This window comes from Acinonyx jubatus, chromosome E3 (assembly GCF_027475565.1).
Source record: "Acinonyx jubatus isolate Ajub_Pintada_27869175 chromosome E3, VMU_Ajub_asm_v1.0, whole genome shotgun sequence".
Classification (NCBI taxonomy): Eukaryota; Metazoa; Chordata; class Mammalia; order Carnivora; family Felidae; genus Acinonyx; species Acinonyx jubatus.
The window spans coordinates 37,050,303-37,062,167 of record NC_069398.1 but is presented as its reverse complement, the minus strand read 5'-3'; the positions used below and the strand labels follow the sequence as shown (position 1 = coordinate 37,062,167).

Below are 11,865 nucleotides of genomic sequence, written 5' to 3'. Positions count from 1 at the left end.
CGTGTTGATGCGTGACAGCAGTCCAGGGAGGCACAGCTGACCCCATTTCACAGAATTGCACCAGGGAGGGTTCGGGAGCCCAAGGGGGCAGGGGACACCCCATCCTGCCTTCTAGGTGAGGACACCTGACCTTTCATAGGCCCCCAGCCCAGAGTTCCTGCCAAGAGCCTGGTCCAGGCCTTTGCGAGGATCATGACTGGGAAGCTGGGCACTGCTGGTCCCTGCGGCTGCCGTTGCTGCCTGGGGGCCCCCCACCCAGGATGCAGCCTGGCACCTGCGTCACTCAGTAGCCCCAGGGGCACAGTTCCCCTGAGAGCAGGACAGCAGGGCCTACCACACACACCCAGAGCATCACGGCTGAGGGGAACTGGATGTGGTCCCAGCCCCGACAGCACCTTCTGCCCTGAGGGGCAGAAGGCAGAGGGACTGTCTGCTTGGGCCCCATCGCGGGCCGGGTGAGGAGCCTGACAGAGAGGTGATGGGCCCCCTCTCTCCTCGGAGCCCCCAAAGCCACTCAGCCTGGGCTTGGGCACCCCCAAGCCAGACACCGCCTCCTGAGGCAGGACACTGCCAGGGAACCCCTGGGCCCACGAAGAGCAAGTCTGGCTGTCTCTGGCTTAGGGTAAACTGAAGCATGGACATACCTCCCCGCCCTCAGGGCAGCTACCCAGTCTACCCGCTGCTGGCCGGGGCATGGGGCACAGGCCCAGATGCCCTCAAGGGGACAGGCTCACTCCTGTGGGTGGCTCAGCTCCAGGGGTGGGCTGCCCACAGACCCTTCAGTTGGCACTGCTGAGACCTCAGAGGGGTACAGTGTCCTGGCCCTGTTATCCATACCTAGTCTATGATTCAGCCCATCAGGGGCGCGGAGGGCTGGGGCACAATCTAATGGCTGTAAGTCTCTGGTGGCAGCACCACACGGCAGCCCAGGAGCCCACCCAGCCCTGTGGGAGACCACTGTCCAGGGCCAGAGCTGACCCATGTTGCCTACCCCTGCATCTCCCACCCCCAAGGGCTGGCAGACCATGTAGGGTCAGGCGCAGTCCCTGGAGGAGGAGGGGAGGCAATGGGGGCGGTGCCAGAGCCTGGCCCCCAGGTGGCAGGAGTGGGCGGGGCACTTGCCCGGGCTCTGCCCGCTTATGTGCCCGCTCACTCATTCACTTGGTCTTCGCTGTCGCTCACCATCACTTGGTCCTTGTCACTTGGCCCTTGCTGGCACCGTCCAAGGTAGGTCTGATCAATTGGCCCCCTGTGCAGAGCAGGAAACCGAGGCCTGGAGGGATTCTGGGACTCGCCCAGATCCCACCGAGCTGACCTGGACCATCCTAACCCCCAGATGCCCCTGCCTCTTGGTCTTATGGCCGAGGGCAGCTGCCCCGCGTGTCCGACCCCACCAGTGGGGAGAACCCCCTCGGTCTTCGGGAGGGCGGGGCGGGGGCGGGGGCGGAGCGGCCGAAGGGGAGGGGAGCCGCGTCCTGCGCCGTGCGCGCCGCCCGCAGTGCCCGCCGAGCGCCGAGCGCCGTGGCCGGGGGCGTCGCGGGGCGCGCGGGACCGGCAGCCGGCTCCGGCGGCGCTGCGCGCAGGTAGGGCAGGCAGGGCAGGCGGCGGGGGCGGCGGGCAGGGCCGCCGCCCCCGCCCCCGCCGCGGAGAGCCCCCAACCACGTGGCTGTCCCGGCCAGGGGTGGGGATGCTGAACTTGGGGTCTCCGGGAGGGGAGCACCTGCATGCCCCCCATTGGCTGCCCCCCCCCCAAGAGGCAGACTCCCCTCCACCGGGGCTCTTACCCCTGGCTCCTGACTGACCCTCCCACGACGACTCCTAGTGCGGCTGTTCTGTCCCCAACCGACCAGGACTGACCCCCCCCCCACCCCCACCCCCACAAGAGATCTTCCGGCCAGGAGTCCCCTCCACAGGCTGACGCAGGCAGGGCCGCGCTCCTGTCAACCCCTGCCCACCCTCCCAAGGTCCAGAAAGCCAATCTCCTGGCTCTCAGCCTCAGTGATGGGAGCAGGGCCTGGGGCCCAGTGAGGGACTCCCTGGGCCCCTGGAGTGGGCTGAGGTGGGGGAGGAGGCAGGAAGCAACCTGCTCTGCCAGGCTGGTGCACAGCAGAAACTGGGCCAGATGGCTTGTGGACGGTGCTGGGGGCAGCCCTGGGCCCAAAGAGGCTGCAGCCCCTCCCCAGTCCCAGACCTGCTGTGCAGCCTGGGACCCCAAGGTCCTCAGCACCTCCTCCCTGCAGCCTCTAGGCAGAGATGCAAATTGCAGCCAAATCCTCCTGGCTCTGGGATTAACTTCCTCTGGGTAGGCTTCCCCATGCAAAGCATTAGAAAGGAACTGGAAGGAAGCCAAGCAGGGCCCCACCTCTTACATGATGATGGTCTGGGTCACCCACTCTGCAACCAGGGTGGCAAGTGGGCCTGGGAGTCGGGAGGGCGGGCTTCTGGGAACCCACTTGTGCCGTGTGCCTGGCCCTGCTGTCGCCACAACATTGCCCCTTTGCTTCCCACCCAGAGACCAGGCCGTGGTAAGGCTTTGGTGGGGGTGGGAAGTAAGGGTGTGGAACTGAGTAAAAACTTTTCCCTGCGGCTAATTAGCCCCATGGGGGAGGGGCAGGCACATGGGGCCTCATTTGTGGGGCTTCAGCTCCAGGCTCTGCACCCTGTAGACTGTGTGGGTGCCTATGTGGACCTTGGGAAACCGGTGGTGAGGCCCCTGGGGACCTCCCAAGCCGCAGACTGGGTGTCACTGTACAAGGGTGGGCCTCCCTCCTTCCTTTGGGAGGGGGTGCCCTCAACCAGTGGGCAGGGCACATCTGGGGGTGACCGCCGGCTGGCGGGCCCCCTGGCTGTTGCTTCCTCTCGCGCCCTCCAGCCCCAGGCTGGCCACTTCCGAAGCTCCCGACACCATGGAGGAGTGGGATGTGCCTCAGATGAAAAAAGAGGTAGAAAGCCTCAAGTACCAGCTGGCTTTCCAGAGGGAGATGTCCTCCAAGACCATCCCTGAGTAAGTCCCCAGGACCCCACGGAGCCCCGCCCACCCAGGGCTGCCGGCTCCCATCTGCATCTCGTTTCCCTGCCCCAAGCGTTTTGCATGAGCCAGAACCACACCTCCACAGCCAGCCCTCGCCCTCGGGCACCCGCCTGCTCACCTCCCCCTCTCCACCGGCCGCACACAGGCTCCTCAAGTGGATCGAGGATGGGATCCCCAAGGACCCGTTCCTGAACCCCGACCTGATGAAGAACAACCCGTGGGTGGAGAAGGGAAAGTGCGCCATCCTGTGAAGCACCCCCGCCCCGACTCTTGCCTCTTTGTAGGGAGGACACCCCGATAAAGGTGTGGCTTTTATAAAGACTCTTGGATGACGTCCGTGCTTTTGTACGTTTTCTGATGGAGGAAAAGCAACAGCACAGCATCAAGCCTGGGCCCTGGGGCGTCCGGTGGGGGGTCCAGGGCACCCGGCACGGGTCGAGGTGTCCCGCACAGCCCCAGGGTATCCAGCGTAGATCCTGGGGCGTCCGGTGAGGGCTCCAGGGCACCCGGCACGAGTCAAGGTGTCCCGCACAGCCCCAGGGTATCCAGCGTAGATCCTGGGGCGTCCGGTGAGGGGTCCAGGGCACCCGGCACGGGTCGAGGTGTCCGGCGCAGGCCCGCTACAGCAGGTCCCGGATGTACAAGCTGCGCCGCACGGCATTGGAGACGCCCTCCTTGAAGCGAAACCAGACGTCACTCCTGCCCACCGCTGTGCCTATGCGCCACTCGGTCGCATCTGTGTCCGGGGCCACATCTCCTGTGGAGGACGTGTGGTTGCTACTCTGCCTTGCTCCGGCCCCTCCCGCCCTCCCCCCCCCTCCCGCCACACACCTGCATTCAGGGCTGGCGCTCTCTTGATGACCACACGACCAAAGAAGTCTCTCTCGGGCTGAAGGAGGCAGGTTGGTCAGGGTCTCAGACTCCCTGCTGTGAGCAGAAGGCCCGGCGGCTGCGGGAGCAGACGCCCACCTCCCCTCCCAGCCTCCCTTCCCTTCAGCCCCTCAGAACCCGCATAGTGGCAGGAGGACACCGTAACCAGATCCAAACTGAGCCAAGTGGAACGCCCTACGCTGAGCAGCAGGGATCTACTGGCAGGCCCCCAGGCTGAGCACCAGCCCCGTCCCTACCCGCCTGCCCCCCACCCCCACCCCCTGCACCTGTTCCTCCAGGGCCGCTCTCTTCAGGATGCGCTCCAGCCGCTGCTCCTCGTGGCTGCGTGAGGCAGGTGGCTGCGTCCCTTTCTCCCCAGCAACCCCCTGGGGACCCTCCTCTGCCTGCAAAAACAGGTGGCGAAGGCTGACTGCGCAGGGCCACTCCAGGGACAAGGTCCCTTCCAACAGCCCTGCCCTCCTAGGCCTGGCTCTGGCCCGAAGCCCGGGCAGGCTTACCTGGTGGCTGTCCCCAGCCCGGGCCAAGGCCTCTGCCCGCCGCATCTTCTCCATTTCAATCTCGTGGGCGATGAGCTGCTTGGCCTGGTAGGTGAGGGGCTTGCGGGCCGGCAGCTCAGGAAAGCGGCAGACCTCCTCCACATTCCTGCTCTCAGAGTTGGCACAGAGATGTACCTGGTCAGCAGAGACAGGCAGGGGCCACCTGCCACACCAGCCCCCACGCCAGAATGTAAGAGCTGCAGGGTGGGCCCGGTCCTGGCAACACGATGCCTGAGCCCCACAGCAAGAGAAAATTACCTGCCCCAAGCCTCAGTTTCCCCGACTACACGTGGGCACAAGAAGGGAACCCCTCCAGGGCCACAGGATGAAGAAATGACACAAGGCATGGCCTGGTCTCAAGTCTGGGGCTGAGTGCTTGGAACTGTCACCACTACTGCTTCCCTGTGACTGTGACAGAGGGAGACGTGCGGCTGGTGCCTCGCTGGGTAGCAGGGCCCCGGGGACTATCTCGGGATGGGGAAGCCGAGCCCTGGGGACCTCAAGGGCCCTCTGCGGGACACTGAGGCAGCGAGAGCCTCCGCAGTAAACCTCAGACCCCAGCGCTGTGCCTGACCTGGAACACCACGCCTCACGATCACATCTGGGCAAAGGCTAAGCGGGAACCGAGCCCCTGCCGCTACCCCACAGACGGCAACACCGACACACGCGTCGCCGAGACCACGCTTTCAGATTCCCGGCCCAGAGACCACCACGGCACTTGGAGCCCAGCTTCCTGCCCCTGGCACCCCCGCCCCAGGTGCCGCACAGACTCACGGCTCTAGCCTGTAGACATAGTGCCCGTCGGGCACGCGCTCCTGGCGGTAGGTTAGGCTGTAGGCAAGCATGGTTCCCACAAGGCCGGCCAGCTGCTGTTTCTCACGAGTGCTGTACAGCTGTGTGCTCACCTGTGGACAGGGCGCAGGGACAAGGGCACGGACACTGAGCATGGCCAGGGGCCCTCCCCTACGGGCAGTCGCAACCCCGCCCTGGCTGAGGCACTCACAGGGCGCAGCTTGGGCGCAAGGATGTCCAGAAGCAGGCAGAGGACATCCAGGACGAGGGCCTGAGGTGCAGCCCGGCTGCGGGTAGCGGGCGTCAGGCCTGACACCAGCGTCTGGATGAGGTTCTGTGTCTTGCTTGTCCGGTTCTGGGCCTGGGGCAGAGAGTGAACGGGGCCTGGGTAACCCGGCGTCTCTGGGCCGGCCCCGAGCCCCGGGCTGGGTGCAGGGGCACACCTCCTGCTGGCTGCTGGGGAAGGCGATCCTCGGCACGTGGCTAGAGGCGAAGAGCAGGTGGAAGGCTGCCGGCAGGAAGGGCAGGTAGCGCAGCAACCGGAAGCTCTGGCCGTGGTGGGCGGCCCGGCTCAGCAGGTCGTCAAAGGCCAGCCAGTCGAGCGCCGCGCACACGGTACCCAGGCTGGAGTCCCGAAGCCGCAGGCGCAGGAAGTTGTCAAACAGGCCCTGGGGGTGAGCAGGTGGGTGGGCCCCGAACCCCTCCAGCCGCGGCCCCCAGCCCGCCATGTAAGCACCACCCAACGGGAACCTCCACCTCCCACCGCCCTGCCAAATGCAGGGCCTCGGGACATCTGCAAACACCAGCAAGGGCCCGCCCCAAGACCCCAAAGACAGAGCCAAGAAGGCCCAGCCTGCCGCCCCGGTGTTCTGACCAAATCCCTGACAGACGCACAAAAGAACCCGACCTCCCTAAAGGAAGTTCCATCGGTCAGAATCAAGGGCACAGAAGAAGCCCCGCTCTCGTTCCTTGCGAGAGTCGTCTCCTTGGGCTACGGCACGACCCCTCCCCGTAACGGTTTCCAGATTTACGGATCACCCAATAATCCAAAGCTGCTTAGTCAGGGAGGCAGCTTAGGCCGGGCTTCCTGGGGGTGTGGGGGCACCTGGGCCACCCGCCCAAACCGGAACTCCACTCTGCCCGCTCCGCCCCACCCAGATGGATCCCGACCAGCAAATGGAGTGACCCCACTGCGCACCCGGCCCACCTCCCCACCCTGCCAGCCCACACGGGGCGTCCCCGCCTGGCACCAGCTAGTCCCTCCATCCAGGCCTCTGTCCACTTGCTGTCATCTCTGAGAGATCTCCCCGATGCCCCATGTCCACCACCCCTCGCACCTATCCTGTTTCCCTGACACCATCTGAAGTGTCTCCCACCCGCTGTCTGGGGACAGACACACAGCCAGGTACTGACCCACTGGGAGCCCCCAAAAATGTCCCAAGAGCATCATTACCTGGACCACCTTCTCATGCTCGCCTGCAGACGCAGCCACGTGCAGGATGTGGTAGAACCGCTGGGAAGCCATGGTCAAAGGCACCTCGGCAGGACGGGGCCCCAGACCTGTGGGCCCATCGCCAAGCAGGAGCGTGTGCGGGATCAGGGCCAGGTTCTGGCCCCAGCGTTGCCTGCAGAGGGGTGCCGAGGCTGGAACGGAGCCCCGCCTCTTTATCGCTCTCGGTGGCACCTTGCCACCCAAAGCGGCCTGAGGGTCTGCTCTACTGGTCCTTAACGGGATGGCGGGGAGGCCAAGTGCCCCCAGGGCCTGGGCAGCATTCGGTCTCTGCTGGAGGCAGGGCTGGCCGGCCCGCTTACCTCTGGGCCCGGGGCAGCTGGAAGACCTCCTGCCACACGGAGAAGAGCCCCTTGCGCTGGTCCTTGAGACCCACGCGAGTGGTCTGCACGACCTGCACGCTCAGCTGCCGCCGGCCCCGCCCGTGCAGGAACTGGACACAGGGTGTGTGGGGCAGTGAGAGGTGGCTGAGCCCTGCCTCCCCCGGCCGCAGCCCCTGCCCCACCTGCCCACCTGCCCACCTGCAGGGTGTTGATGCAGGCGCGGATGTCGTTGTCTGTCTTCTCACAGAGAGCCGCCAGCGCACCCGGGTCGGCCTGCATGCCCCGCCGCAGGGAGATCTGCAGGGAGGCGGAAGGGTGGGCGCTCTCTCCCCCAGAAGCCCAGCCCAAGGCCACCTCTTCCCGAGAACACAGGTGAATGCAGGGGAACAACAGCTACAGACTCTGGGGCCCGGCCTCACTCTCTGCTCGAACCATCTACTGCCATTGGGCAAACTGGTCCAGTCACCCCCATGCCCAGGGGTCAGCTAGGGGATGGGGCCTGGATGCGAGAGGGGACCAGGACAGGCGCGGCGTCCCCCCACCCCATAGCTGGCCACATGGCCCCCCGGTTGCATATTCCCCACCACAGCCCTCACCCACCTCTTGTAGCCGCTGCACGAGCCTGGAAGACAGTGTGGGCGGAAAGTGGAGAAGAAAGGCCTGCTGCCTCAGCTGCCGCAAGGAGGGCACAAACCTGTAGGGGGCAGACACGGGCACACACCCGCCCCCAAGGGCAAAGGCGGGGTGGGGGGGGGGGATGGTAGGGCGGCACCCTCCCAGGGGCCCTCTGCTCTCCCCCACTCACTGGTCATTGCAAATACAGATGACGGGCCTCATCAGGAGTCCCCCCTCAGCCCGGCGTCGCCGTCCCCCACTTGTGGGAACAGCCGGACCCCCAGACTCTGCTTCTTGCGGGCCCTTGCGATCCAGGATGCTCAGAAGAACGTTGACAGCGGCCTGGGGTATGGGCGGAGGACACGGTGAGCCCCAGCCCGTCGCCGGCCCACCCGCCCACCCACTGGGGCGCCCAGGAGGCCCACCACGGGGGCCCCGTCGATCTCATCGATGACCAGACAGTTGGGTTTCCCGCCAGCACCCAGCACCGACTCCATCTGCGTGGCCGCCTCGATGCACGTGCGGAAGGCCTCAGGGCTGCGGTCGTCACTGGAACCAGTGAGGCCAGAGGTGGGGCCGTCAGGGGAGCGATCGGGGTCCCTGGCAGCACAGGCTCCCAGGACTGGGCCACCAGGCCTACAGCTAGAGGCTACCCTGTGACAGGACCACCCCGCGTCCCAGCGAGCCCTGACAAAGCACGAACTCCACCGCCCAAGACCCCGGGACCAAGCCCCACCTCTGGCCCACCACGGTTTCGGGGGAGTCAGAACAGACCGGAGGCCTGGCACGTACCTCGCATTCAACTCCACCACGCAGTAACCAGCTTGCCGCGCAATTACGTGAGCCAGGGTGGTCTTGCCCAGCCCCGGGGGGCCACACAGCAGTGCCACCTGCAGCCGAGACAGGCCGGATGAAGACAGGCTACCATTCATACCACCTTGGAACCCCTGCCCCGCCCTCGAGGCTGAAACTCCTGTCCCGTGAGGCTCGCTCCTAAGGGATGTGCCCCAAGCCCACTGTGGCGAGCACACAAGCACAGACCACACTCAGCACACTTGGGTTCCCACCTACCGCTTCAGAGTCAGAGACAGCGCTGCCCGAGACCAGCAGTGAGGAGATCTGACAGAGACACAGATGCTGCTAGTGCAACTGACCCCCCAGAAACCACCCGCTGTCGCCGTGAGCGTCCTGGAAAGGTACGCGGTCCTCCGAAAAGCAAACTTCGTCCGAGTCTTTAAAGCACACTCAAATTCCAACTCATGTCACCGACGTTCTGTGCCAACACCCTGGCGTCATGACGCCCTCAGCCATGGAGACAGAGGCCCCCAGAGGCTGCAAGGGCGCTGCCCACCCGGAGAGCACAGCCCCCGGGCTCAGAGATGTGTGTGGCACGGCCAGGCGGGGCTCACCTTCTGCCGGGGCCGCCGGCTCGGGTCCAGGTCAGCCTCTAGCATGTCCTCTAGCACCTGCTCGTGGCTTTTCCATTTGCTGGAAGTCGTGGCCTCCTTGCCACCGCGGGCCAGCTCTAGACCGGGTCTGGGCCTCCTAGCAGGCCTCTCTCGGCCGAACACCACCAGGTCCCACAGCTTCAGCCACTTGAGGAGGCAGCGGTTAGTGAACTGCGGGACGGGAAGCGTGGCCTGGAGGAACCGCGGCCTGGAGGAACCGCCAGCACCGAGGACTCCCCGTGCCCGCCCTTCACGTCAGCCTGCTGTCCCAAGCCCCGAAAGACACACGGGAATGTGGAAGCTAAGGAACAGGTCACCCTGCCGGTGAGTGACAGAGCGAGGCTCGCACCAGGACCTCTGTCCCTACCACCCTAACTCCGTCAGGAGACCCCACTGTCCCGCGTGTTCCAGCATCAGCTGCTGGGACAGTGGGGAAGGAAACAGGCTGCAGGCAGGGGGAGCCCTGGACCCCGAGCCCAGGTCGCAGGTGACTTCCAGAATGCCACCAGCCCCATGCTGGCCTCAGCTTCCCCACATACAGCTCCAAAGCGCAAATCCAAACCCTCTCCACCCTCCCAAGGTCCTTCAAGCTGACAAGAACAACTTTGGGGCAACAAAAAAATCAGTCACGCTTGAACGGGAACAAGAGAGCGAGGTCTCACGTCATCGCTAAGAAGCTCCGTGTAGCACCGCGGCGCGAACTCATCCACCCAGAGGCAGTGCTGGGAGTCGTCTTGGCCGTCAGCCAGCTCTTCCTCAGGGGCCCCCGAAGTCTGGACCTCCTCTCCCACCTCCTCAGAGCTGAGGCTGGAGAACATCATGCCCTGAGCTGCCGGGCGAGTGGAGGGACTGCACACCCCCCACCGACTACAAGCTGGAGATCAGCAGTCCAAGAACCGGTAAGGGTCCCAGGGCTGGAAGGGCCCACCGTGTCACCTGCGAAGCGTGTCTGAGAGCTGACGGGCCTCCTCAAGCAGTTGCTGCCTCCGCTGTGCGAACAGCAGAGACGGGATCAGCGTGTCTCCAGCATGCAGTCACCCCAGAGCTACCCTTCTCCCCACAAATCCCACCTCGCTGTCGACCTGCTCCTTCAGGGACGCGAAGGACACACCCAACAGGTCCAGCTGGCCACGGCCTCGCCACCAGATATCAAGGAAAGGGTTCTGGAGGGAAACGAGGACACCATTTGTCATCTCTCAGAACACAACCACCCACAGACCCTCTCTCGTCAGTGCTCAAGGACCCAGGTGGTGTTTTCTACTGACAACAGACCAACGCAAGAACAAACCGCCTCCCCAAACAAAAATCCTAAAGAGAAAATGCACTGGGATAGAGATAGCTCTAAAGAAAAAAGATAAAGGTTAAAACATCAGAGAAAGAGTAAAGAGACGCCACAGGAAGGGGACAGTGAAACAGGCCCTCACAAGTGGATGACTGCACGTCACCTGAACTTCCTGAGGGGTCCCCAGGGTCTGAGGGTTAATATGAGGTCTAGGACCCTTTCCTGGACAGCACTGAGCCTGCCAACCCTGCAGGAAGGCTGTTGCCAGCCTCTCACCCCCACTTGTGGCCACACAACACGCACCTGCACCCCTGTGCCCACGGGGTCACCCCGCAGCACCAGAAAAGCCCGGCAGCCACTAGTGGAGGTCACACTGACATAGTCCTCCAGGACAGGGGGCCGCCTCAGGACAGGATTTCGAGCTGCTGGAGAGGCCTGAAGGGGACCCACGTCAGCACCAGCATCCAAGGGCCTAGGAAGGGACAAATGCTGACCTGGGGACACTCACCTCCTGTGACCATGGCAGGAGAAACTCAGATCCACTCTTGACAATACACTCCTCCCACACACACTCAGCCCCAAGCCTCCCAAAACCTGGGACCCTCCCAAAATCCCTGGGGCATCTGTGCCCCAAGCCACACACCCTTTGCCCCACAGTTCAGGGGGGATCTCCGGACTCGGTGGGGGGGTGATGTCCCCAGCAGGCGAGTCAGGAAGGGGCGGCTCTTCCATTTGCTCAGGTCTGAAGTTCAGCTTCTTCACGACTTCCAGCCTGAGCCGTTTGACCCTGGGGGCTGGGGAGAAAGTCGAAAGTTTCAGAAGCTCTTGCCAAGCCTCACACCCCACCTGTATGCCTTGGGGCTCTGAGGACATACTGGGGGGCAAAGCCCCGTCCCTGGGGTCATGATCGGCCAGCTGCCTCTTCCTGGCACTGCCTTTGTGGTTCCCTGGAGGTCCGCCTGGAAAGCAATGAGTGGCAGCGTCCCCTCCAGCAACGGCCTCCTCCTCGAATGTCAGCCGGGACCCACACACTGCGGGCCAGGGACCCCTGGAGGGCGACAGGGCGGCTGTCCCTGCCGGGAGAGAAGGTTGACGGCAGCGGCGCCAGGTCAGCCTGTACAGTCAACAGCTCCCGCGGCCTGGGGCGCTGGAGGGCCCTTCTCGCTCCGATACGCCCCCGCCTGAGCTCGCTCCAGCCTCCGGGTCCCCGCCGCCTCCCCTCCTCCGACCAGCCCTCCAGGACTAGAGGGACGAGGCCGAGGCGGGGCCCACGCCCACCTTCCAGCTCGGCCAGCACCTCGAGCTCGGCCGCAAACTGGCTGTAGAAGTCGTCCTGGCCGCCCCCCAGCTCGCGCTCGGGGTCTCCCATGGCGCCCGCTCCCGCTGCACCAACCCGCCGCTCCGAACCTCCCGCGCGGCCGCCGGTGCTGCGCGCCG

General features: G+C 64.9%; 2 protein-coding genes and 1 long non-coding RNA gene across 7 annotated transcripts in view; 1 reads left to right on the top strand and 2 right to left on the bottom strand.

Annotated features, from left to right (window-relative positions):
- The window catches only part of LOC113594994 (uncharacterized), a 26,959-nt gene extending 25,426 nt beyond the window's left edge, over positions 1 to 1,533 (bottom strand). For both annotated transcript variants that reach the window (XR_008294670.1, XR_003415466.2), the window contains exon 1: positions 1,183 to 1,533. This is a non-coding gene — a long non-coding RNA (uncharacterized LOC113594994). The remainder of the gene's footprint in view (positions 1 to 1,182) is intronic.
- Positions 1,067 to 3,367, top strand: GNG13 (G protein subunit gamma 13). Of its 2 annotated transcripts, none has more exons than XM_027043685.2 (3): positions 1,067 to 1,227; positions 2,873 to 3,004; positions 3,177 to 3,367. In XM_027043685.2, exons 1-3 carry the CDS (start codon positions 1,067 to 1,069, stop codon positions 3,280 to 3,282), a joined length of 399 nt encoding a protein of 132 aa, XP_026899486.2. In that variant the 3' UTR covers positions 3,283 to 3,367. The 2 variants fall into 2 exon arrangements, with proteins under 2 accessions (XP_026899486.2, XP_026899487.1); XM_027043686.2 differs by lacking the exon at positions 1,067 to 1,227 and adding an exon at positions 1,507 to 1,583.
- Positions 3,338 to 11,865, bottom strand: CHTF18 (chromosome transmission fidelity factor 18). 3 transcript variants are annotated; one of them, XR_008294669.1, is made up of 23 exons: positions 11,707 to 11,865; positions 11,304 to 11,501; positions 11,072 to 11,222; positions 10,732 to 10,900; positions 10,217 to 10,309; positions 10,083 to 10,135; positions 9,809 to 9,953; positions 9,108 to 9,317; positions 8,491 to 8,588; positions 8,124 to 8,247; positions 7,889 to 8,040; positions 7,684 to 7,777; positions 7,282 to 7,380; positions 7,063 to 7,193; positions 6,704 to 6,875; positions 5,694 to 5,918; positions 5,462 to 5,611; positions 5,233 to 5,363; positions 4,420 to 4,564; positions 4,189 to 4,305; positions 3,863 to 3,920; positions 3,553 to 3,788; positions 3,338 to 3,471 (listed from the first exon to the last, which is right to left on the bottom strand). XR_008294669.1 is itself a non-coding variant. In XM_027043684.2 (22 exons), the coding sequence occupies exons 1-22, from the start codon at positions 11,795 to 11,797 to the stop codon at positions 3,652 to 3,654; spliced, it is 2,943 nt and encodes a 980-aa protein (XP_026899485.1). In that variant the 5' UTR covers positions 11,798 to 11,865; the 3' UTR covers positions 3,370 to 3,651. The 3 variants fall into 3 exon arrangements, 1 of the variants encoding a protein (XP_026899485.1); XM_027043684.2 differs by having other exon boundaries at positions 3,370 to 3,788; XR_003415468.2 differs by lacking the exon at positions 3,338 to 3,471 and having other exon boundaries at positions 3,707 to 3,788; positions 4,420 to 4,593.